This window comes from Coregonus lavaretus (assembly GCF_964263955.1).
Source record: "Coregonus lavaretus genome assembly, chromosome: 3".
Taxonomy (NCBI): Eukaryota; Metazoa; Chordata; class Actinopteri; order Salmoniformes; family Salmonidae; genus Coregonus; species Coregonus lavaretus.
The window spans coordinates 66,034,540-66,058,666 of record NC_139990.1 but is presented as its reverse complement, the minus strand read 5'-3'; the positions used below and the strand labels follow the sequence as shown (position 1 = coordinate 66,058,666).

Below are 24,127 nucleotides of genomic sequence, written 5' to 3'. Positions count from 1 at the left end.
ACAAGCCTACTTCTTCTGGCCTTTGATTTCCTTGTATGAGGAAGTTCAGAGTATCAGGGCTATATTTAGGCTGCTGCTTTGCCTGTTGAATGGCACGGGATACTGTTTTTCTACCAGTAACATGTAAATCCTGGGATCAGAGTTTGTTAGTTGAAATGTATGTTTTATGGGTTGTTAGTATTTTATGGGATCAGCCAAAGGATATAACAAATACTATTTGGTTACAGTATATGCATTTCAAACAACTGAAGCATGATGGGATCTCAGGATTATGTGCACATTAGTTTGACTATAGTGGCTTTGAGAGTGTTTTAAACTGAATGAAATTATTTAGAACACTAACAATCTGGCTGATGTTCATTGGACTTTTTAAACATAATGTCATAGAAACCGCAGAAGTTTATTCTGCTGTAGTTAGTGGGTTGTTTATTGTTTTCTGTGAAGTTTGCTAAATGAAATGAGAAATCAGGATTACATGCACTTCTTTGGCAGATTTTTCAACCCTTTAAACATTAGTTTACCTAAAAGGCATTTGTGAATGAAATTATTTACACATTTTTAGTTCTGGGTGAGGTTAATTGGAACTCAATGTTTTCATATAAACCGCATAATGGTGTTGCTGAATCATTGCTGATAGCCTTGAGTGCTTTTGGGTGGATCCTGTTCATCTTGTCATAATGGTAAACCTGCATTTGAAGCTTTAGTCTAATGCCACAAAAAACACTGTAGGTATGACAAGTAAGCATCATGACATGAGTTGCAGTGCAGTGTACTGGTCGGTGCACTGCTTCAAGACCCTAGTGGAGTTTTCCATGCAGCTGGTCACTTCCTTGTCCCACAGCAGACAAGGAAACAAACACATTCCACATTCTAGTCTGTAGAATTTCAAACAGTAATTTGGAATATGGGATTTCAAGTTGGATGATAAACAACTGTAGTGGCCATTTGAAATAAATGAGCATTAAGGACATTTTAATACAGTTTGATGTAAAGATGTCATGAAAGATTTGAATGTTTACACATGCAGACATGGAAAACACTATCTGGCAGCGGAACCCAGACTACCCACATTGTAGTTCTACAGGTACAAGAAACTACAAATACACACAATGAGATACAAACACATCCTGCGATAACAGTATTGAGTTTACCCTCACATTCCACAGACACTGAAGCAGTGGTTTAAATACCACTTAAACTGGTCCGACTGGTCAGACGAGAGGGAGTGAAAGAGCGCAGATGGAAAAGGGAGGGATGAGGGAGGAAAATAAAGAGGAGGAAATACCTTCCACAGATGTACAGATAGAGGGAAAGGAGAGCCGTAAACAGCTAAGAGAAGAGTGGGAAACCAGGAAGAGATGAGAACACTGGAGGATTAAGGTCTACTTGGCATGTTAGTGTCTCAGTGTGTCTCAATGGGGATGCAGTGGACTCAATGAATGGGATATTCTCCACTGGGAAAGTACTCCTATGAAGGACCATCTCTGACGGACTGGTACATGTCAGCTACCTCCACAAGTAAGTGTTCATGGTCATAATAATAATATGCCATTTAGCAGACGCTTTTATCCAAAGCGACTTACAGTCATGCGTGCATACATTTTTGTGTATGGGTGGTCCCGGGGATCGAACCCACTACCTTGGCGTTACAAGCGCCGTGCTCTACCAGCTGAGCTACAGAGGACCACGTGATGATGAACTGGTGATTGTGAGAACTCAATGTACCACTCAAATATATGCGCTATATTGAATAATTGAAATCGTATCACTATTTGCACATAGTTTGCAATGTTGTTGATGACTGTTACAACTAATGCAACTTTTGTTGAGTAACTGATACAAAATGCCATTGTGACTCTACTAGATAATGTGTTAAAGTATGTGAATTTAACATTTCAGTAGCTCAGCATTTTCAGCTCTACATTTCAGAGCACCAAGACTGAACATGTTCCTGGTCAATAAGTCGTACAGACCATTGGCTATGTCTTGTTTGTCGATGGCTCATCCACATCCACAAGCAAACAGACGGCATGGAACCTACCATGACAACTTAAAAATAGCACTGGCTTGTTATGTAAATGTAATTCTCGTCAATAGATTGTATGGCAAGTAATGAGTTACAGTATATTCATAAACTAAACTATATTTCCCTGTCTTTACCTATTTGAGATCGACGAGGTACTTTTTGTTGTTTCATGGCTAGAAATGAACTCCCTTTACTCTTTCTGTTGTCTGAACTAAATTACCTCTCTGTAACAAACAAATCGCCTTATCTCACCGACAACCACATTCCTCCACAGCTCCTCTGGAGAGACGTGAAAAACCAGAACTTCACTGACGTCACTCTCCATCTGACTCCAGCCATCACAGCTACAACTACCACAGCACGTCCGCCTGCCTCTGTCCACCATGAGTGACGACAGGGAAAGACAGGGCGCCGATGGAGGCTGCAGGGCCAAACAGCCGCCCAATGTCAAACCCAAACCTGACAGCAAAGACCGCATCAAAAGGGAGAAATCCACCAAGGTGCGTAGGTCCATGAGCACTGACTCCGAGAGAGGAGGGGGATCTGGGAGAAGGAGGGAGAGAAAGAGAGACAGAGGGTCGAGGAGGGAGCGTGGTAGGAGTGAGGAGAACAAGAGACAAGACCGGGATGGAAATGACAGCAACCAGAAGGAGTCTGACCCCCACGAAAATGACATGGAGGACACTGAGTGCGTGGTGTGCTTCTGCAAATACGACAACGTCTTTAAAACCCCCAAGGTGCTCTCCTGCGGGCACACTTTCTGTCTGGAGTGCCTGGCCCGGATCAATGTGACCTCCTCAGAGCTCAAGTCTCTTTCCTGCCCTGTGTGTCGAGAGCTCACCAAACTGCCCCACGGCCGCAACCTGCCCCAGCTGGGCAACAACCAGGACATCTTCCGCAAACTCCCTCCAGAGATGCAGAGGGCGCTGTCCGTGCGCTTCAAGCGCAGCAAGGGCAAGCTGGTCGTCAAGAAGCCCCCTCCTGGTACTACTAGCCTGGCCAAGTCCAGCCTCACCCTGCCCACTCTCAAGAAGCAGGACCAGCAGGCCTCCAGTGACCTCCAGCTGGGCACCATGGATCAGGGCCTCGCCAATGTCGTGGACGTGGGTCGCCCCCCTAGCAGGGTCAGAGGTCGCCTGCGCAGGATGTTCCGCTCGGACCGGTGCTACTACATTGTGATGGCGTTCATCATCACCATCACCGTGGCACTGATGCTGATGGGCATCCTGGTCTTCATGGTCATGCCCAATGTGGTCCTCAATGGCAACAAACCGCAGCAGGGGAATTCCAACCAACCACCGCCCAGTCAACCCTGAGGAAAAGAGGGGATGGTGGTGGGATGACAGAACAGAGAAGGAGAGAATCACTCAGATGTTTTGAGAAGACAATGATTGTCAGTGATCCAAATATCTGTCATTTCATTTTCTTCACTGATACTCGGTTATGAAGAAAATATGAATGAACTGAAAAGAAAGGTGAACCTGAAAGCACTAGAGCACACTCAACTGGGGTCAATACATAACATGCTGTGACAAACTGATTAATGAGGAAATAAAGGACCATGTTGTTTATGAAGGACTGATGCACAAGAAGTACTAATGGGAAAGGTGAAGCAAGAGTTATTTTTTATCCACCATTTTGTCTTCCTTCCTGCAGTATACACAACATGAACATGGAACATTTACCCTAAATGTGAACGGGACAGCTATTGCGGTGAAGTTAGAGAGGACAATTAACGTTGTCTGGGGAAATGTAATTCATTATAAAGTCGTGGACTATCTATTTGCACTGAAGTCTGCTTGGATAATTATTACAAGTTAGAGATTATTTGATTACACTGAGCATTTTCTTATTCTTTACATTGCAAAGTAAAAATGTTCCGCTGAAGATTTTTGTTTTACATTCATATAAATGTCTAACTAATGAATATTTACATAAACAATATGAATATACATATAGAGTTCAAATAAGAATGATACATTTGTTAAAAAAAACTAAAAAACAACAACAACAAACAACAATGGAATAAGTCTATTTTGCCATAGCAGGGGTATCCTACCACCCTGAAGTGAATGACATGTCCAATAGGACCAGGGCCATGTTACATGCCGTTGCCTTACAGTAAATCCAAATGTGCTGATTTGATTTCTGATAAGATCTTTGCCTGGCGGAACGTTCTATGGCATGTGCACCTTGGTCGCAACTTCCTCTTTTAGTCCCATTAGAAAATCATTTTCTTTTAGTTTTCTTTTCTTTTTCGTTAATACACTATTTCCTGACCGGTTCAGTGTGTGTGTGTACTGTTTTAACGTTTTACTGAAAGCTACACTGAGTATACAAAACATTAAAAACACCTGCTCTTTCCATGACAGACTGACCAGGTGAAATCTATGATCCCTTATTGATGTCACTTGTTAAATCCACTTCAATCAGTGTAGATGAAGGGGAGGAGATGGGTTAAATAATCATTTTTAAGCCTTGAGACAATTCAGACATGGATTGTGAATGCGTGCCATTCAGAGGGTGATTGGGCAAGACAAAATAATTGAAGTGCCTTTGAACTGGGTATGGTAGTAGGTGCCAGGCACGCCGGTTTGTGTCAAGAACTGCAACACTGCTGGGTCTTTCACGCTCAACAGTTTCCTGTGTGTATCAAGAATGGTCCACCACCCAAAGGACATCCAGCAAACTTAACACAACTGTGTGAAGCATTGGCATCAACATGGGCCAGCATCCATGTGGAACACTTTTGACACCTTGTAGAGCCCCGACGAATTGAGGCTGTTCTGAGGGCAAAGGGGGTACAACTCAATGTTAGGAAGGTGTTCCTAATGTTTGGTATACTCAGTGTATGCGTCAATGAAACAGTGTCACTCATGATTAGTTCTGGTTGTAGTAACTATGTTTTCCAATATATGGTTGTCAGTGTGACAGACAAACCTGTCTTTCAGTGCACCTTGCATGCAAGTAATTCATAATGGAAAGTAGGCAGTGACATTTGAAAGCATGACTAACCGCATGTGTTGTAAAGCATACAAGCATTTTATTAATTGTTTAAGGAATATGCTCTTAATCATTAAAATATAAAATTTGAATGGTTACCTAAAAGTTAATATTGTGGTGAGGGCAGAAACAAGAAAAACTTTGCTGATGCTCGGGCGACCACTTGACCTAATCTGGCTATGCAAGTATATCTTCGCCTTTTTTACAAGCAGGTGTTGGCATTGACATAAGTCTATTTCAACCACTGTTCACCAGCCTATGTAAATCGCCCAACCTGTATTTCATTTGATGTTTTTATGGTAAATTAATGATGGTACATAATTCTTATGGTAAATACATTAATTATTGGTTCCCACTTTATAGGCCTATTTAGTAATGCTAAAGCAAGTAATTACATGCACATACTGTAGGCAGGTACATTGTAATTACTTAGCATTGTTGTCTCTCTCTCTCTCTCTCTCTCTCTGTGTGTGTGTGTGTGTGTGTGTGGGGGGGGGTGGGTGGGTGGGAGTGTGTGTCATTGTGTTTGTGTGTGAATACAGAGGGACATGCAATTTCAGATTAGCTGTGTTTAAATCTCCCCAGAGAGATAACACAACAATCATTATTAATGTATTTTCAAATCTTTTAAATTGTGTAAGCCAGAGAGACTGGCAGGTGTTGTAAAGTGTGCCTTTATATCAATTGTCCATAGGCTATTTTATTATAATACATTTAAAACAGTTTTATGCAATCTATTTCAAACTCGTTCCCATTCCTCTCAAACAAGTTTGAAGCCTATGCATTCCTATGACCCACCCTCGTTGGCAAAGTCCACTCACGACCCCGGCCCGGACTGAGCTTTTGCTTGGGTGAACCAGACCCCGGTCCAGAAAGACCCCTGACGCAAACTGGATATAGGCCTAACCGTGCGAGTGTTCAGGTTGAATAGCTATGTCGCCAAACATGGGTATGTTTTCCTCTTGAATTACAGTGATTGCATAGGTTTATGGTAGATGTGTGACTGAATATAATTAACGTTGCAGACAGAGTCACCTCTAGAATATCGACAATGATGGCTTCTACCCCTTCTGCTTCTGCTTTGTCCGCTGTTCTACGGTGTTGTGGGAATATCCTAGCCAGGAATCAAGCAAACAAGAAGCGGCCTGGCACCTCGGGATACAGCCTCGGACTGGCTTGCGGAGCGGTATATGACTCAGTGCGGCCAAAACGAACTCCCTCAATATGGAAGTCATTTTTTCAAGGACAACTAGCCTACCTGAGTTTGGAAATGGAGTGTCTGCGGCATATAAACCTGAGTCGAACGGCAAGACGAGAGATTATGAGTCTATAAATTATACCTGTCAAGCAAAGATTTCGGAGCCAAGAATTTGCGCGCCAGGAGCTCCTTGAATGTGCCAAATGGCCAAAATGAAAGATTGGCCAAAATGAAATAATTTTAAATTACATTACTCGTAGGAACTATGAGAACATGTTTTTGGACAAAATCAGAGAAACCTCCCCTGGCGTTATGAATGGGTCCATAACTTTGCACAATAAGGAAATAGAGGAAAATATGATCCCTGATTTTATTCAAAACTGTTGGTCTACTCTGAAGAACAGATGCTTATTTTTCACCCTATTTGTGTCCGAAATAATGCATGGGAAACTGGGAGTGTTCTGTAGGTCCAGGCCAAATGATGTAGGTGAAGCTGCCAGGGTGGAACAGACCTGATCAGAGGAAAAAGCACCTCTGTCAGAAGTACTGTTCAACAGGTGAGTGAAGAACAATGAGATTTCATAATTAAGCCTCTGCCATAGACTACTAATTAAGCCTCTGCCATTGACTACTGTGCCTGAACCACTGACAAGTGGTGTGCTGACAAGTACACCATACCCAATGAAAACCATACCCTGATGAAATGACACATATGTCCAAAACAATATGCATCAAACTGTAGCCTATTTTTGTTCCATTTTGCAGGGTGAGTCATTGAATGGACAAAGTGGAAATCCCTTTGATTAACAGATTTTGATTGACACCTCCCAGTCTCCTGAACAAAGAACCTGAGGGCAGGCACAACTGAGGGCCTGAACACCAGTGCACACCCATACACACACACACACACACACACACACACACAAATATGCATAGGCAACTCTCCCAGGCCCCAGAGTGGAATGTGAAAACACACTGTAGTGTACCTGCTGTTTTAATATTTTCAAAGCACTTTGTATGGGGAACTGACTTCCATAAAGGAGATGAACTGTAAGCACCTGACTTTGAGACATGCTGCATGATGACATGTTTTCTTATCAGTTGATAAGTCACTCAGTTGTTTTGACAATTGCTTTGCTGTATGAAAGCCAAATATCTCTGTTAGCTCTGATGATTATTAGAAATAAACAAAAAATCTGACAGATTTTTTCAATATTGTTCAGGGAATAATCATGCTATAAACTCTATCAAATCAATCTAACACCCTTTTGATTTTACCTGATACTTGAAATTGTTTGTAGTCTTTTATTGATCCGCAGGTTGCGTTGTATGTACACTGAGTGTACAAAATATTAGGAATACCTTCCTAATATTGATTTGCACCCCCTTTTGCCCTCAGAACAGTCTCAATTAGTCGGGGCATGGACTACAAGGTGTCGAAAGCGTTCCAGAGAGATGCTGGCCCATGTTGACCCCAATGCTTCCCACAGTTGTGTCAAGTTGGCTGGTTGTCCTTTGGGTGGTGGACCACTCTTGATACACACAGGAAACTGTCACACTCTGAATGGAACACATACACAATCCATGTCTCAATTGTCTCAAGGCTTAAAAATCCTTCTTTAACCTGTCTCCTCCCCTTCATTTACACTGATTGAAGTGGATTTAACAAGTGACATCAATAAGGGATCATAGCTTTGACCTGGACCTCAACTAGCCGGTGCCCCCGCACATTGACTCTGCAACGGTACCCCCCTGTATATATAGCCTCCCTACTGTCACTTTATTTTACTGTATATATAGCCTCCCTACTGTCACTTTATTTTACTTCTGCTCTTTTTTTCTCAACACTTTTTTTGTTGTTGTTTATTCTTACTTTTTTTGTTTAAAATAAATGCACTGTTGGTTAAGGGCTGTAAGTAAGCATTTCACTGCAATGTCTGCACCTGTTGTATTCGGCGCATGTGACCAATAAAATTTGATTTGATTTGATTTGATTCACCTGGTCAGTCTATGTCATGGAAAGAGCAGGTGTTCCTAATGTTTTGTACACTCAGTGTATAATTTCACCCCTTATGAAATACAAATTGTTCCATGTATTATCATGGACACAAAGGAGTTAGGAATCTATTATCAAACTAAAGGTGCAAACAAATGGGTGTGTGATAGGCTATGTAAGCCTATCAAGTGACATAATGATGCCAGGTTGCCTTACAAGAATGAGATATAGGCCCAGTGACAACTTTCTTCTGTTGATTCTAGACAGGTGTCAACTGTGATTGTATAGTAACATGATATTTATCTTTATTGGCCTGAAGCCACATTTTGCCTTTTTGCTGAATAACCAAGAATAATGGCATATTTTGTGATCTAGAATGTAATAGCCTATGCAAATTGAGATGATCCTGAAATGTATGACAATTGACTGCTTGTTGTTTCCATTAGTTACTGGAAATGCAATGGTAAGTAGGCCTATGATCAATAAAGGCCTACAGCCCTTGTGCTGAATGCAGTATTTTAGCATTTGTAAACAGGAAAAACTCCTGTAAAAATAAAGGATTATTTTTACCATGTAAGACACTCATGAAATATGAAAATATCTGGAATATAAATATTTTTGGGGAAAATAAATTAACATTAAGAACATGACAAAAAACCTTTCTCCTAAATACATGTATCTAAGATAGGTTTAAGACTAGTACACAGTGTGATACAGTTTGATGACTATGAATTTTACTGTATTTGGACAGCCCTATTTGGTCCAGTTGGATAAATTCTCAAGGTGACGGTTAAGGCGGAACTTCCGGTGAAAATTAGCTATCCGGAAGTCTGCACTCTTGTATCTTGAGAAAACAAATGGCAAGAAGGAAACTGTCGAAATTAAGTTGATTTGATAATAAAAACAATCAAAATCAAAGTGTGACAACGACGATATATTATTTCCTCTTCACTTGCTTATTGATCCTGCATATTGTCATCGAAGAGGTTAGTGAAACGAATTAAGAAATGGCTACAGAGACCGAATGTGTTCTACGTTAGGAAGCTGGAGGTAAGTGCTAATTTCTGGGAATGAAATGTTCTGTCTAACATTAGCTGCCAAGCAATTCGGTCGAAAGATTACCAAGGTCCAATATAGTTATCAAACAATGGATGAATTACTCAGAAAAGAAAGTGTCGCATTTCGGGGGTGCGTGACGAGAGCTAGCTACAGGTGATATACAAATCGATTAGCCTGTGAATGTCACCTTTCCAATATGCCTTTCCATTCAACTATCTACAGTGGGCCTATAGTTCATACTTTTATACTCGATTAATGTAAGTGACGGTGACTTTGTTAAATGACTCTCTTGAACCCTGTGTTTTATCTATATCCATTTTATCATTTTATTATCAGATTGACATGGATGGTATGAACTGAAGACCAGCGGTTTCATCCTCTAACCAGCTCACCTACCTCTTGTCCAAGATGAATCCAGCTCTCCCTCAATTTTTCCCTCATACCTTATACATTTTCCTTGTCTTTTTTTGACTCTGGCTTTACCTCATTCTGTTAACCTGCTTATGTCTTCATTACTTTAATACAATAATATTTAAATTAACCAAGTAACCTCTCCACATGTCCTTTTTGCGTTCTGCATTCCTTTGGCGCAACTTATGTTTTACAAACCCAGTCCTCCTGACTTCCTTTCCCTCCTAAGTTGGGCCATGCTCCGTAAGAGAGGTTCTGCCATTCTCTGTGGTGCTTTTCTCTTTGTCGCCTGGAATGCCATCATGGTCCTCTATCTGTGGGGCCGACCCCTGTCTGGTCGAGAGGAGAGGGAGATGGATGGAGGACGAGGAGGGGCTGATTTGGCTGGGGATGTGATCCACATGGCAGAAGCCTTTGAGGCAGAGCTTGAAATGCAGAGAAAAATCCTGCTTCAGATACAGGGTCATCGGTCACAATGGGAACAACCCAATGAGAATGGCGCCAGCAGAGGTGGCCCCACTCAAGTGGTCATTCCCATCTTGGTTATAGCCTGTAACAGGGTTACTGTCAAACGCTGCCTGGACAAACTCATAGAGTACCGCCCCTCAGCTGAACTCTACCCAATTATAGTCAGCCAGGACTGTGGGCATGCGGAGACTGCACTGGTGATTGGTTCTTATGGCAGTCAGGTAACTCACCTGAAACAACCAGACCTGTCAGATATTGCCGTGAGACCAGAACACAAGAAGTTCCAGGGCTACTACAAAATCTCCAGGCACTATCGCTGGGCTCTCAACCAAGTGTTCAACTCTCTTTCACATTCCTCTGTTGTTATTGTGGAAGATGATTTGGAGGTAATAATTTAATCTACTCTTACTTGAAATATGCATTGAATGTGATAAAGTAAAATGTTAAATCCACTTGTTTTGTGCTCATCATTGTTTACATCCTCTCTAGTTGCCAGTTGAACAACTAAAAAACCATTGTTTTCCATTCTTTCACTAGGTGGCACCAGACTTCTTTGAGTATTTCAGATCCCTTCACCCGATCCTGAAATCTGACCCGTCTCTGTGGTGTGTGTCTGCTTGGAATGACAACGGTCGGGACGGCTATGTCGACCCTGGTAAAGCAGACCTCCTGTACAGGACAGACTTCTTCCCTGGGCTGGGCTGGATGATGCTCAAGGAACTCTGGGAAGAGCTGGAGCCTAAGTGGCCTGGTGCATTCTGGGACGACTGGATGCGTAAGCCAGAGCAGCGCACTGATCGAGCCTGTATTCGACCCGAAATATCAAGAACTTTAACCTTTGGACGGAAAGGTGTGAGCCTTGGCCAATTCTATGACAAATACCTACGCTACATTAAACTGAATAGTGAATTTGTGCCTTTCACCAAGCTGGATCTGGCTTACTTGAAGGAGGAGAAATACAAGGAGATCTTTGAGAAGCAGGTTTACAGTGCGCCTTTGGTCAAATATGAAGAGGTCCAACAGGGACAGTTAAAAGGAGCGGGTCCATTTTGTCTGCACTACTCAAGCAAAGATGGTTTCAAAGTGTTGGCCAAAAACCTGGGCGTGATGGAGGACTTGAAGTCAGGGGTCCCACGGACAGGGTATCGGGGAGTGGTCAGTTTCCTGTCAAGGGGAAGGAGAATCTTCCTGGCGCCCCCTCCGGGATGGAGCAAATATGACCCAACCTGGAGTTGATGACAAACACAAAGGACTGAAGAGGAAAGGACTCTGCACATTACATCTAGTATTATGGCAATGGAAGTGAGACCAAAGAATGCCAGATGTGGACCTATGACTTTAAGCTATAGTGAGATCGTTATGACAGATGCCTATCCTCTCTCTTCCATTTCTGATGTTTGATTTTCTCCCCATACTTCTCAGGTTTTTTCATACACTCAAATAAATATATTTTTGCAATGTGGGGTTGGGATAGTAAGGTAGGTAGAGATATGTAATTATTTTCAGAGATGTTTTATATACTCTAATCATGCACATGAAATTCAATGCAACATCCACTTTGATTATTCTTAATCTTGTATGCAATTTCTGGGAGCCTCTGTTACTAATCTATTTCAGATAAAAAATATATGATCTGTGGTGTGGTCAATAATGGTGGTGGTCTACTAGTGATTTGTCCTAAAGTATAATTGCTTCACAATAAAAAAACATTTCATATTTTGGAGAACTGTTTTGACAATATTTTAAGCTGGTTAGAATAGTGCTTAATGTTTTTCCCAAAGAGACAGCTACTGAAGTGTGTATTTATTTAAATGCAAGACACTCATCACAAATTCTGTATGTTATGTACTTTCGGGAATTAAATTCTACCAATCAACTGCTGTTTGTGACATATTTGTTTGTGCCTAGGTTCCTTTGCCATATTAATATAGACACTGCGTATACAAAACAACTCAATATTAGGAAAGTGTTCCTAATGTTTGGTATACCCAGTGTATATATATTTTTTAATTAATGACCACCTCACATAAGGCTACTAAATACTGAACAATTTAAACAATTGCCCCCCAATCCCCCCTTCCCCAAAACACATAAATATTGGACTATAAATTAATTGTGCCTTCCTGTATTATAATAATGCTAAAATATTTATTCTATTCTACTTAGCCATGTACTTTATGGTCGTATTCTTATCTTGTATTATTTCTTATTGTTGCATTGTCGAGAAGGAACCTGCAGGTAAGCATTTCGTTGGATGGTGCATACCATGTGTATCCCGTACATATGTCTAATGGTTTACCATTTAAAATGAATTAATTACTTAATTTGTTATTAGGATAGACTTTAACCTATAAAACAAAATGTTTACCGACTGCTTCTGCAAAAAGCTTGCCCAGTTTGGAGACTTCTAAAAGCAAGTTGTGGCTACGGAAGCCTTATGAGTTCAAACCAAAATACGAGGTATGGCTACGGAACCCTTAAGAGTTCAAACCAAAGGAAGAGGTAAGCGTTCTCTATTTACCTTTTGTTTTGCTAACTAAGAGCAGAGCCGAGGTTAGCTAGCAAGCAAGCAAGCGGTGGAGGGAAAGCTAGGTGGGAGAGATGGAGGAGAGACTACTGGTGATGAAAAAACATAATTATTTATTGGCAATTAGATTTAATTTCAATGTCCGTTATTTTCAGTCAATTCCCTTTTAAATGATGTTTTGTTTTCATGCAACGTGCTAACGTTAGCTGTAGAGCTGGCTACTGTACAGGTAGTATCGTCACGTTCGCCTCCTGTTGCTAAACTAGCGGGATTGAATGATAGTCTGGCTTTGCTCTCTGTCAAAATAGTTTTTTTCCCTATGGTCCTAAACAAATTCTCACACATACAAAACGCAGTTAGTAACTGTGTAGAACACATAGCTAGTTGGCTAAAAAGAAAAGCAAAGGTACCGTTATTTGGTCAACTAAGTTAGCTAACGTTAGCCTGCTAACTGGGCCTGGAATGGAGCCAGGTGATTTGCGTGTGAGCCCAGCAGGCTCCGGAGACCCCGAAGTGGGTGAATGGAGGGAAGAGACCCCTGGTGGGGATGCCGAGGTGAAGGGCGGGGAACCAAATGACAAGGAAATTAATGGAGATACAGCTGAAACGGTGCTCAAAGAGAAAGAAACCTGCGAGGGAGAAGAGTGTACAGCGAAAGAGAAGAACGAAGGTGAACTACACAGCCCATATGAAGAGGAATTGGATCCCAGAATTCAGGTGAGGAAAGATTGGCCGAACCCTTATAATAGATTTTAATCTCAATGGGGTTTCCTGGTCTATGCTTTATAGCTAAAGGTTAACAAAATGAGTTGCATGCATGAGTAGATAAACTGCAGTCTTGTATGGTCAATTAGCCTACTGTTGATCATTCAACAGGGGAGTGATGTTTTGCTCAGTCCATAATGGCTAATTCAGGAGAATTAAATCAATGTTTGTGCACATGCCACTCTCTTTTTAAATATTTTTTAGTTGTTATAATATTTACTCACCTTTTCTCCTAAATTTCGTGATTTCGATCTTGTCTCATCGCTGCAACTCCCCAACTGCCTCGGTAGAGGCGAAGGTCGAGTCATGTGTCCTCCTAAACATGACCCGCCAAACCATGCTTCTTAACACCTGCTCGCTTAACCCGGAAGCCAGCTGCATCAATGTGTCTGAGGAAACACCGTTCAACTGAAGACTGTAATCAGCCTGCAGGCGCCCAGTCCGCCACAAGGAATCGCTAGAGCGCGTGAGCCAAGTAAAGCCCCCCAGGCCAAACCCTCACCTAACCCGGACGACGCTGGGCCAATTGTCCACCGCCCTATGGGACTCCCGGTCACGGACGGTAATGATCGAACCTCAGGCTGTAGTGACGCCTTAGACTGCTGCGCCACTCGGGAGGCCCCATGCCACTCTTTCTGATATCATGATGTGATTAATCTATGTTAATCTATGTTGAAATAAACAGGGATTATCCACCAAATGTAACAGTGGTGCCAAGAGAGCTAATATTAACTGATTGTGTTGTTACAAACCAACTATTAAATCTGCCTTCTCCTGTGCTCCCTCATATATTTTCTGTTTCCAGGAGGAGTTGGAACACCTCAACGAGGCCAGTGTAGAAATCAACCAACTAGAACTGCACTTGGATGTAAGTAGATATCATCACCTCTCCCATGATAAATCTGGCCCAATACATCACCCCTTTCCGTACTGATCAGGTTTTTCCAAAGAATCAATCGTCAGTTCATTTTCAATTCCTATAACATGCTTTAAACCCATTCTTAATCTGGAAAATATGCTTTAGATTAGCAGAAATGCCCATTACAATGAAATCTGATTAGGAATTCCTTTTGTACATGTGTAGGATGCCAGATCGGGTTACAGGAAGATCCTCACAGACTCGGCCAGAAAACTGAACGCCCACAGCTCCCAGCTTGGTACCTGCATCGAGAAGGCCAGGCCCTACTATGAGGCTCGTCGACTTGCCAAGGAGGTACTGTTGTACATGCACTGTGTGGGATTTCATGGCATTTGCAACAACACATTTCAAGAGTTCATCTTTAAATGAATCAAAATATGGGAATCGATGCAGTATTTGCCATTCACCTGCTTGTCCCACTTTTCTCAAATCTCAACAACAGTTTAATTGTTTGTCCCCCGTGATTGGTTGCTGTGCAACTGCATGCCCTGTTTTCTCAGTATCTGATTGGCTGTCCCTCCCACAGGCTCAGCAGGAGACCCAGAAGGCGGCGCTGAGCTACGAGCGGGCTGTCTCCATGCACACGGCTGCCAGGGAGATGGTTTACGTGGCAGAGCAGGGCCTCATGGCCGACGGCAAGAACACCCTGGACCCCACCTGGCAGGAGATGCTCAACCATGCTACCTCCAAGGTAACAGGGGAAACCCCAGCTACCGCTATAACTGCATCAATACAAAATAAAATGTTTTCATCAGCTAGTATGTGAGCGAGCTGATATGGTATTCATTTAATCAGTATTTCCCTTACAATCCCCACCCCACCGCCAAGTAGCTATGTTCCCCCATGACAAAAATTTGTTTAAATTAGTTTGGCAGTTAGCCTTGTTTGGCAACCCCAGCTGCCAGTGTAAGCAATATTCCAGGTTGTGTTGCATTCTGTATCATTGTATCATTGCATCAAACGTGATCAATGTGTAGGCTATTTGAGGTGGCTGATACGGTATACATTGAATCAGTATTTTCCTTACCATTCCCCCACCCCCCGGGTAGCTATTTTCTCCCGTGCCTAAGCTCTTTTGAATTGGATTGGTTTCAATGAGCTAGGCAGTTCGTTTTGTTAGGTTGGTTGGGGGTTAGGATACTGATTGGGGTGTTTTCCCATCTAAACATTTGTGTTGTTGTGTGTTCAAGGTGAACGAGGCAGAGGAGGAGCGCCTACGCAGCGAACGGGAGCACATGCGTGTCACCCACTCTTGTCAGACAGCAGAGGCTCGAGTCCAGACCCTGCAGAAATCTCTCAAGAGGGCCATCGTTAAGTCCAAGCCTTACTTCGAGCTCAAGGCCCAGTTCAACTACATACTTGAGGTAAATAGATATATAATATACAGTGCATTCGGAAAGTGTTCAGACCCCTTGACTTTTTCCACATTTTGTTACTTTACAGCCTTATTCTAAAATGGATTAAGTTAATTAATTCTACACACAATACCCCATAATGACAAAGCGAAAACATGTTTTTAGACATTTTTGTACATTTTATAAAAAACAGAAATAGGCACACACCTGTCTATATACGGTCCCACAGTTGACAGTGCATGTCAGAGCAAAAACCAAGCCACGAGGTCGAAGTAATTCTCCGTAGAGCTCCGAGACAGGATTGTGTCGCGGCACAGATCTGGGGAAGGGTACCAAAAAATTTCTGCAGCATTGAAGGTCCCCAAGAACACAATGGCCTCCATCAGTCTTAAATGGAAGAAGTTTGAAACCACCAAGACTCTCCCTAGAGCTGGCCGCCCGGCCAAACCGAGCAATCGGGGGAGAAGGGCCTTGGTCAGGGAGGTGGCCAAGAACCCGATGGTCACTCTGACAGAGCTCCAGAGTTCCTCTGTGGAGACGGGAGAACCTTCCATAAGGAAAACCATCTCTGCAGCACTCCACCAATCAGGCCTTTATGGTAGAGTGGCCAGACGGAAGCCACTCTCAGACCATGGAAAAACAAGATTCTCTGGTCTGATGAAACCAAGATTGAACTCTTTGGCCTGAAAGCCAAGCATCACGTCTGGAGGAAACCTGGCATCATCCCTACGGTGAAGCATGGTGGTAGCAGCATCATGCTGTGGGGATCTTTTTCAGTGGCAGGGACTGGTAGACTAGTCAGGATCAAGGGAAAGATGAACAGAGAAAAGTACAGAGAGATCCTAGATGAAAACCTGCTCCAGAACGCTCAGGACCTCATACTGGGGCGAAGGTTCTCTTTCTCCAACAGGACAACGACCCTAAGCACACATCCAAGACAATGGAGGAGTGGCTTCGGGACAAGTCTCTGAATGTCCTTGAGTGGCCCAGCCAGAGCCCGGACTTGAACCCGATTGAACATCTCTGTAGAGACCTGAAAATAGCTGTGCAGTGACGCTCCCCATCCAACCTGACAGAGCTTGAGAGGATCTGCAGAGAAAAATGGGGGAAAACTCCCCAAATCAAATTGTATTTGTCACATGCCCCGAATACATCAGGTGTAGACCTTACAGTGAAATGCTTACTTATGTCACGGCTGTTGAGAGACGGGTCAGACCAAGGTGCAGCGTGGTATGCGAACATGTTTATTAAACTGAATATACACTGACAAAACAACAAAAGGCAACGAAACATGACGTCGGAAGGCTATACACAAACAAGCCAAACTCACCGAAACACAAACAAGATCCCACAACCCAGGCAGGAAAACTGGCTGCCTAAGTATGATCCCCAATCAGAGACAACAAGCGACAGCTGCCTCTGATTGGGAATCACACCCGGCCAAACATAGAATCTAAACAGAAAACTCACACCCTGACCCAACCAACCAGAGGTCTATCGATCAGGGCGTGACAGTACCCCCCCCCCCCCCCCCCCAAAGTGCGTACTCCGGCCGTACCAACCTGACTCATTAGGGGAGGGTCCGGGTGGGCATTCATCCTCGGAGGCGGATCCGGCTCCGGGCGTGACGACCTCTCCCTCTCTGCCTCCCCGTTGCGCCCCTGGTCTGGTCTGGACCTCGGCGCGATGCTTCCCCTCTCCTTCCTCCCACGATGCACCAAGCCCTGTCTGGACCCTGGTGTGGGAGACCCCGAACCTGGAGAGGGGCTGACAGCTGGGCCTGGATCGGCAATCCTCCCGCGATGCACCAAACCCTGTCTGGACCCTGGTGTGGGAGGCCCCGACCCTGGAGAGGGGCTGACTTCTGGGTCTGGAGTGGAGCCGCTGACCGGAGCTGGACTGGGCACCGGTGGAGCGGACTGCTTTGGCTCTGGAGTGGAACCGTTGACCGGTGCTGGACCAGGCCCCGGTGGAATGGGCACGGGCCGTGCCGGACTGAGAACACGCACCACTGGCTTGGTGCGGGGAGCAGGAACGGGCAGGGCCGGACTGGGGACACGCACCATTGGCTTGGTGCAGGGAGCAGGTACAGGGCGTACCGGGCTGGCGACATGCACCACTGGTTTGGTGCGAGGAGCAGGGACGGGCCGTACTGGACTGGGAACACGCACCACTGGCTTGGTGCAGGGAGCAGGTATGGGTCGTACCGGGCTGGCGACACGCACCACTGGTTTGGAACGAGAAGCAGGCACGGGCCGTACCGGACTGGGAACACGCACCACTAACTTGGTACGAGACGCAGGCACGAGGTGTACCGGACTGGGAACTGACGTTAGAGATCTCCGACTGTACCAGTCTTTTACTCTCCGCGCCCAGTCCTCCTCCAGTGAGGACTCCTCCCTGAGCCCCCACGAGTGCAGTGGTCGAGGCTCTTCTCTATCGATCCCCGACCACCCTTTTAGCCCCCCCAAAAATTTTTTTATTGGGGCTGTCTCGCAGGCTTCCTCCTCGGCCGGCGCCTTCTGTGTTCCCCTCCTGCCTGGGCTTCCTCCTTCACCCAGGGTCCTCCACCAGCCAATATCTCCTCCCAAGTCCAAAATGACTTCCCCACCTGTGTCCAGGGTGTCTGCTCCTGGGCACGCTGCTTGATCCATTTTTGGTGGGATCTTCTGTTATGGCCGTTGAGAGACGGGTCAGACCAAGGTGCAGCGTGGTATGCGAACATGTTTATTAAACTGAATATACTGACAAAACAACAAAAGGCAACGAAACGTGACATCAGAAGGCTATACACAAACAAGCCAAACACACCGAAACACAAACAAGATCCCACAACCCAGGCAGGAAAACTGGCTGCCTAAGTATGATCCCCAATCAGAGACAACGAGCGACAGCTGCCTCTGATTGGGAATCACACCCGGCCAAACAGAAATACAAATACTAGACTCTAAACATAGAATCTAAAAAGAAAACTCACACCCTGCCCCAACCAACCAGAGGTCTATCGATCAGGGCGTGACAACTTACAAGCCCTTAACCAACAATGAAGTTTTAAGAAAAATAAGTGTTAAGTAAAAAATAGATAAGTAAAAATAAAAAAACGAATAATTAAAGAGCAACAGTAAAATAACAGTAGTGAGGCTATATACAGGGGGTGTCGGTACAGAGTCAATGTAAGGGGCACAGGTTAGTCGAGGTAATATGTATATGTAGGTAGAGGTAAAGTGACTATGCATCGATAATAAACAGAGTAGCAGCAGGTTAAAAAGAGAGGGGGGGGTGGGGGGGGAGACAATGCAAATAGTCCAGGTAGCCATTTGATTAGCTGTTCAGGAGTCTTATGGCTTGGGGGTAGAAGCTGTTAAGAATCCTTTTGGACCTAGACTTGGCGCTCCGGTACCGCTTGCCGTGCGGTACCAGAGAGAACAGTCTATGACTAGGGTGGCTGGACAATTTTTAGGGACTTCCTCTGACACCGCCTGGTATAGAGGTCCTGGATGGCAGGACGCTTGGTCCCAGTGATTTACTGGGCCGTATGCACTACCCTCTGTAGTGCTTTGCGGTCGGAGGCCGAGCAGTTGCCATACCAGGCGGTGATGCAACCAATACAGGTGTGCTAAGCTTGTAGCGTCATTCCCAAGAAGACTCGAGGCTGTAAACGCTGGCAAGGGTGCTTCAACATAGTACTGAGTAAAGGGTCTGAATACTTATGTAAATGTGATATTTCAGTTTTTTTATTTGTAATACATTTGCAAAAATTTCTAAACCTGTTTTTGCTTTGTCATTATGGGGTATTGTGTGTAGATTGATGAGGAAAAAATACAATTAATTCCATTTTAGAATAAGGCTGTAACAAAACAAAATGTGGAAAAAGTAAAGGGGTCTGTATACTTTCCAAATGGACTGTATATGATATATAACAGTGGAGGCTGCTGAGGGGAGGACGGTTCATCATAATGGCTGGAACGGAGCAAATGGAATGGCATCAAACACCTGGAAACCATGTGTTTGGTATATTTGATACCATTCCACTGATTCCACTCCAGCCATTACCACGAGCCCGTCCTCCACAATAAAGGTGCCACCAACCTCCTGTGATATATAATATATGTTGTAATTAATATATATGTAATTTCAAATTGTTATTGTAAGAAAAGCAGTGAAATGATTGATACAGAGCTGTCATGTCCATCCATGATTGCTCCTGTTGGTTATTGTTTCCTCTTTGGCCTCAAACCAAGGAGGAAGTAATGTTGTATGTTGCTCTGTCTTTTCCCTCCATCATATTGGGTTTTCTGTGACTTCAGGAGCACAAAACCAAAGTGATGCAGCTGGAGGAGCATGTGACCAAAGTGAAAAACCGTTACTCTGTCGCCCTGCGCAACCTGGAGCAAATCAGTGAGGCCATCCACGCTCAGCGGGGGCGGGGCCAAACTGAAGGTGGACAAACCACGGCCTGTGGTGGGCGGAGTCCCCCTATTGGGGCGGAGTCGGACAGTGGGGTGTGTGGTGCCGAGGGTGGGGCATGTGGAGGAGGGGCAATAGAGACTGACAGGGTGGACAGAAGTGGAGTGGCGTATAAGAAAATTGGGCTGGTGGAGAAATACAGGGAGAACGGGCGAGAGAGGCCCGAGACACATGGAGAGAGAGCAGGGTCAGATTCCCTCTCTGTCTTCAGTCTGCAGACCATCGCTTCCGACCTGGAGAAATGTGATTCCATCGAACACCTTGGGGAATTTAGCGATGTGGGCAGTCTGCCTGGGGAGGATGGAGAGAATGAGAGGGAGGAGAGAGGGGGAGGGAGGGAAAGAGAAAGAAGGGAAGGACAAATGCAGCGCCAACAGCACTTCCTGAAGCAACATCACAGGAGCTTCAGCTTGTGAGAGCTGTCTTCATCGCTTATAGTTTATCAATTGAAAAGAAAGTGTCCGGTCTAGCTAGCTGATTATCCTGGCAAAAGACCAAAATATATGATATAAAATATATGATGAAAATCAGATCTGCTGTAACTAAAGTAACACATTTAAACAGGGGTGTATGATACTCAGTAGTAACAAAGCACAGGTACGTTGGCAAATAAGACCTGACAATATAAGGAGCCTGACAGGTTTTGCATCATATTACAACACTACTGAAACTCCTAGACCGTACATGCCTCTGAGATTAGCTGCTTTACTTTCCTTATTCTGGCAATAAGGAAACCTTAGACACGTATGTCCTAGTGCATGAAGGAACAATCTAAGTAAGAGACTACAACGAACATGACTGAATTTATGGTATAAGTATGTTCTTCTTGTGCAACAGGAAAGTACGTGCGAATTCATATTAACGTCACCATTTGTTATTAGTTTCGCACTGTAAATATTATTTTAGTACATCAATTCAAATGTGTATTGCAAAAAGCGCAAGAAGAATAAGTTTTTTTTTACTTATTCTGGAAACCTGGTTTCAGGGTTTGAATCAATAGGACCCCAAAACGCACTAAAGAGGGTTACAAACTCCCTTCTGACAACTTCCTTGATGATAGAGAGCACTCCAGACTATTTATTTGGACTTTTATTATATGTGTACTAGTATTCAGGGCTAAAAGATCACGCTGACATAATATTATGTTTTACTTGTTAACATTTTAAGCCCATAATTTTAAGATCCTTTGTTTTGTATTTTTAAAAGAAAATAATTTCCCAATAATATTTTTTTTCTTTAGAGCCTCTTGGGTCATAAACGGAAGTGTGCCTTGCCCTTGACACAGTACGACGCAAACAGACAGTATAGCACTGGCTGCAACAGCATACTGTTCAGATCTGTGTATACAGTATTAAACTGGTCAACAAATGAGAAATACTCCCATGAAGGACATGCTTTTGACCATATGATTCATTTGAAATTTGAATAATATATTATTCATCCTAACACTGGTTTGCCTAGACTTGTTTTATTTTTATTTTTTTATTAATTTGAATGTTGTCTGTGTACTGCTTTGGCAAAGTGGAGGGTACAAGAAATGTATTCAAGAGATTAAATGTAAGTTTGTGTGTAATTATAACATTATAGAGAAAATAATGACATTTACAGATTTATTTGAATATTTGAGAACGTCTTTGTATAGTTATTTTAAAGGGATCTTATTTAATGCTGGTTATCTGCTGTATTCCTGATTTGACCTCTCTGTCCCGCTCTTTATATCCTTCCAATATATCCATCTCCTCCCCTCATTCTCTTAACCATAGAAATAGAATGACCAATAATAGTAATTGTATTTCTATGCTTTCAACCCTTCGATCATTGTCCATTCGATGTCTTTCTCTTTATTTATTCGTAAAGTCTCTGGTGCAGTAGTGTAATGTCACCCAGCTATATAGTACAGTTCACTGTTGTTATTTACATGTATGCAATATCATACAGTTAAACAATAAAATAAGAGGAATCTTGACTTTTTGCCATTATTAGACCCAATATATCTGTCTTATATTCATACTGTACTTCAACACTATCTAAGGATGAAGATGTGATACTAAATGACAGATTTAGAAGAAGAGGAGAATGTGGGGTTTGCAGAAAAAGCGAGAGGGTTGGGAGGAGACAGGAAAAGAGATGAGTTATATGAGTTATCTTTTATCCCCCTGCTTCAATTATTCAACGGGGATATAAATATGAAGGAGACGGGTGCTCTCGGAATAGATGTCAGGAGGAGGGTGAGAGAGAGGGGTACCAAAGCCTGTAGTATAAGAACATCTCTGTGTTTACTAACGCTGAAAATAGAGGCTCAATGTTGTAAAATCGACTTATGCCTGCTTCATTGACCTAGGATCTGAAGGCTTTACAAAGGCTTAATACTGGCATTATAAAGTGCATATATTGGGAATCTTCCATATTGCTTTTTTTTTGTATAAATACTCACCGATTAGGATAACTCCATAACGCTTATCATAAAATTAAAGCTCTTAGATTTGCCATGATCACGATTTGCTGGTGTGGGCCAATACCTGAACATACATCTGGGAAAAGGAGATTTGTGCGTGAGAAAACGTACGTCTCTCCATCATCACGTCGTGAATTAGCTGGAGATTGTAGGGAGGGAGAAAAAAAGGGAGGGAGTGTGAGGAATCTGTGTTTAGTCGTACATGGGGAAGCGATTGTATATAGTGCGTGTATTTATATGTATATTTTTCGTTTCTGACTTTTCACCATACGAATTTGAAGTAGATGGCAATAGACTGATTAATACGGTTGTTTTTCACATTCAATGTATAGCCTATGCATGGGGACCGGGTTGCACATCTATAGCCATAAAAACATAGCCATACAATACGTTGCAGAGAAGCACATTTTACCAAATAATTCGACATTTGGGTGTTCCCAAACGCAACCGACGGACATTCGGTCATCTTGATTGAGCGCGTCGAAAGTATTTGTAAGTACACATGATTACATGCTATAATCTCTTACTCAGTGTGCAACCTAAACAATCGTATATAATTCTAAGGAAGCAAGCTTGCATATATTTGACTGTATTATATTTGTATTCAGATGACAGGCCTACTCTAGCCTATGTAAATTGTATTCTCGTAAATTACTTTAGATTGTTTTTTATTATCGAGCATAATATAACACACAGTCCCACCTATTAATTACGTGAGTTTATCTTTAGATATATTTTGCACGTTTTCAGTGAATTTATTTAGGCTATGGGAATGAATGGCATGCTAGAATTGACATGAAATCTGAACTTCTCAAATCTGAATTGTGCAAACAGATATAGGGCTGGCCTTCCTCGATAGGCCGTTAAGGATTCCCGGCCGTGTCAACACGACCAGCAACTACCGGTAGCCTACTGTTGGTGGCACCCTCAGAGCGACCCTCATTAAAGCGTTTGTAGGCGATATCAGTCCAGTGCACGTGTCTCGATATTTAAATCCACCTGGACACCATTGTAAACATATGGCTATTTTTGCATTGCTTTAGCATTTTTCTAATAGCATGTCAGATGTGGCTTGCTTAATAAATAATCTACGTTTTGGTTTTTGGCTTAGATACGTATCTGTGATGTCGCGGGTGCTGCTGTCCACCGTCCAGAAATATCTGTTTCTCTACGCTCGTCCCAGTTGGAATCTTTTGTTCAGATACATCCGCTGTCCATGGTTCTGAAAATAGTTTCGCTGCACCTAAAGCTATAGCGCAGCTTGTTGATTTAATATAGGCCACTGACATTACCATAATATTTATGAAGCTGGCTAGCTTGATATATTTTAAGCTCTGATCCATACCATGCTCACACAGTTTGCTTTTATGTATCTCAGTATGTGAGGAGTGTCTCCCACTGTGCTCTCTCTCTCTCTGTCTCTCTCTCGCTCTCTGTCTCTCTCTCTCTCTCTGTCTCTCCTCTCTCTGTCTCTCTCT

General features: G+C 43.2%; 3 protein-coding genes across 3 annotated transcripts; all 3 read left to right on the top strand.

Moving 5' to 3' along the window:
• The first annotated feature begins 1,237 nt into the window (after positions 1-1,237).
• Positions 1,238-4,395, top strand: LOC311120283 (uncharacterized protein). Its single transcript, XM_084157832.1, has 2 exons — positions 1,238-1,518; positions 2,301-4,395. The coding sequence occupies exon 2, from the start codon at positions 2,410-2,412 to the stop codon at positions 3,340-3,342; it is 933 nt and encodes a 310-aa protein (XP_084013958.1). The 5' UTR covers positions 1,238-1,518; positions 2,301-2,409; the 3' UTR covers positions 3,343-4,395.
• A 4,632-nt stretch (positions 4,396-9,027) lies between these two features.
• On the top strand, positions 9,028-12,037 carry LOC311123801 (alpha-1,3-mannosyl-glycoprotein 2-beta-N-acetylglucosaminyltransferase-like). The gene is made up of 3 exons (XM_084158220.1): positions 9,028-9,273; positions 9,619-10,547; positions 10,699-12,037. The coding sequence occupies exons 2-3, from the start codon at positions 9,879-9,881 to the stop codon at positions 11,395-11,397; spliced, it is 1,368 nt and encodes a 455-aa protein (XP_084014346.1). The 5' UTR covers positions 9,028-9,273; positions 9,619-9,878; the 3' UTR covers positions 11,398-12,037.
• A 677-nt stretch (positions 12,038-12,714) lies between these two features.
• Positions 12,715-22,160, top strand: LOC311127070 (SH3 domain-binding protein 5-like). The gene is made up of 6 exons (XM_084158819.1): positions 12,715-13,405; positions 14,259-14,321; positions 14,538-14,666; positions 14,899-15,063; positions 15,563-15,736; positions 20,035-22,160. The coding sequence occupies exons 1-6, from the start codon at positions 13,151-13,153 to the stop codon at positions 20,608-20,610; spliced, it is 1,362 nt and encodes a 453-aa protein (XP_084014945.1). The 5' UTR covers positions 12,715-13,150; the 3' UTR covers positions 20,611-22,160.
• The last annotated feature ends 1,967 nt before the right edge of the window (positions 22,161-24,127 follow it).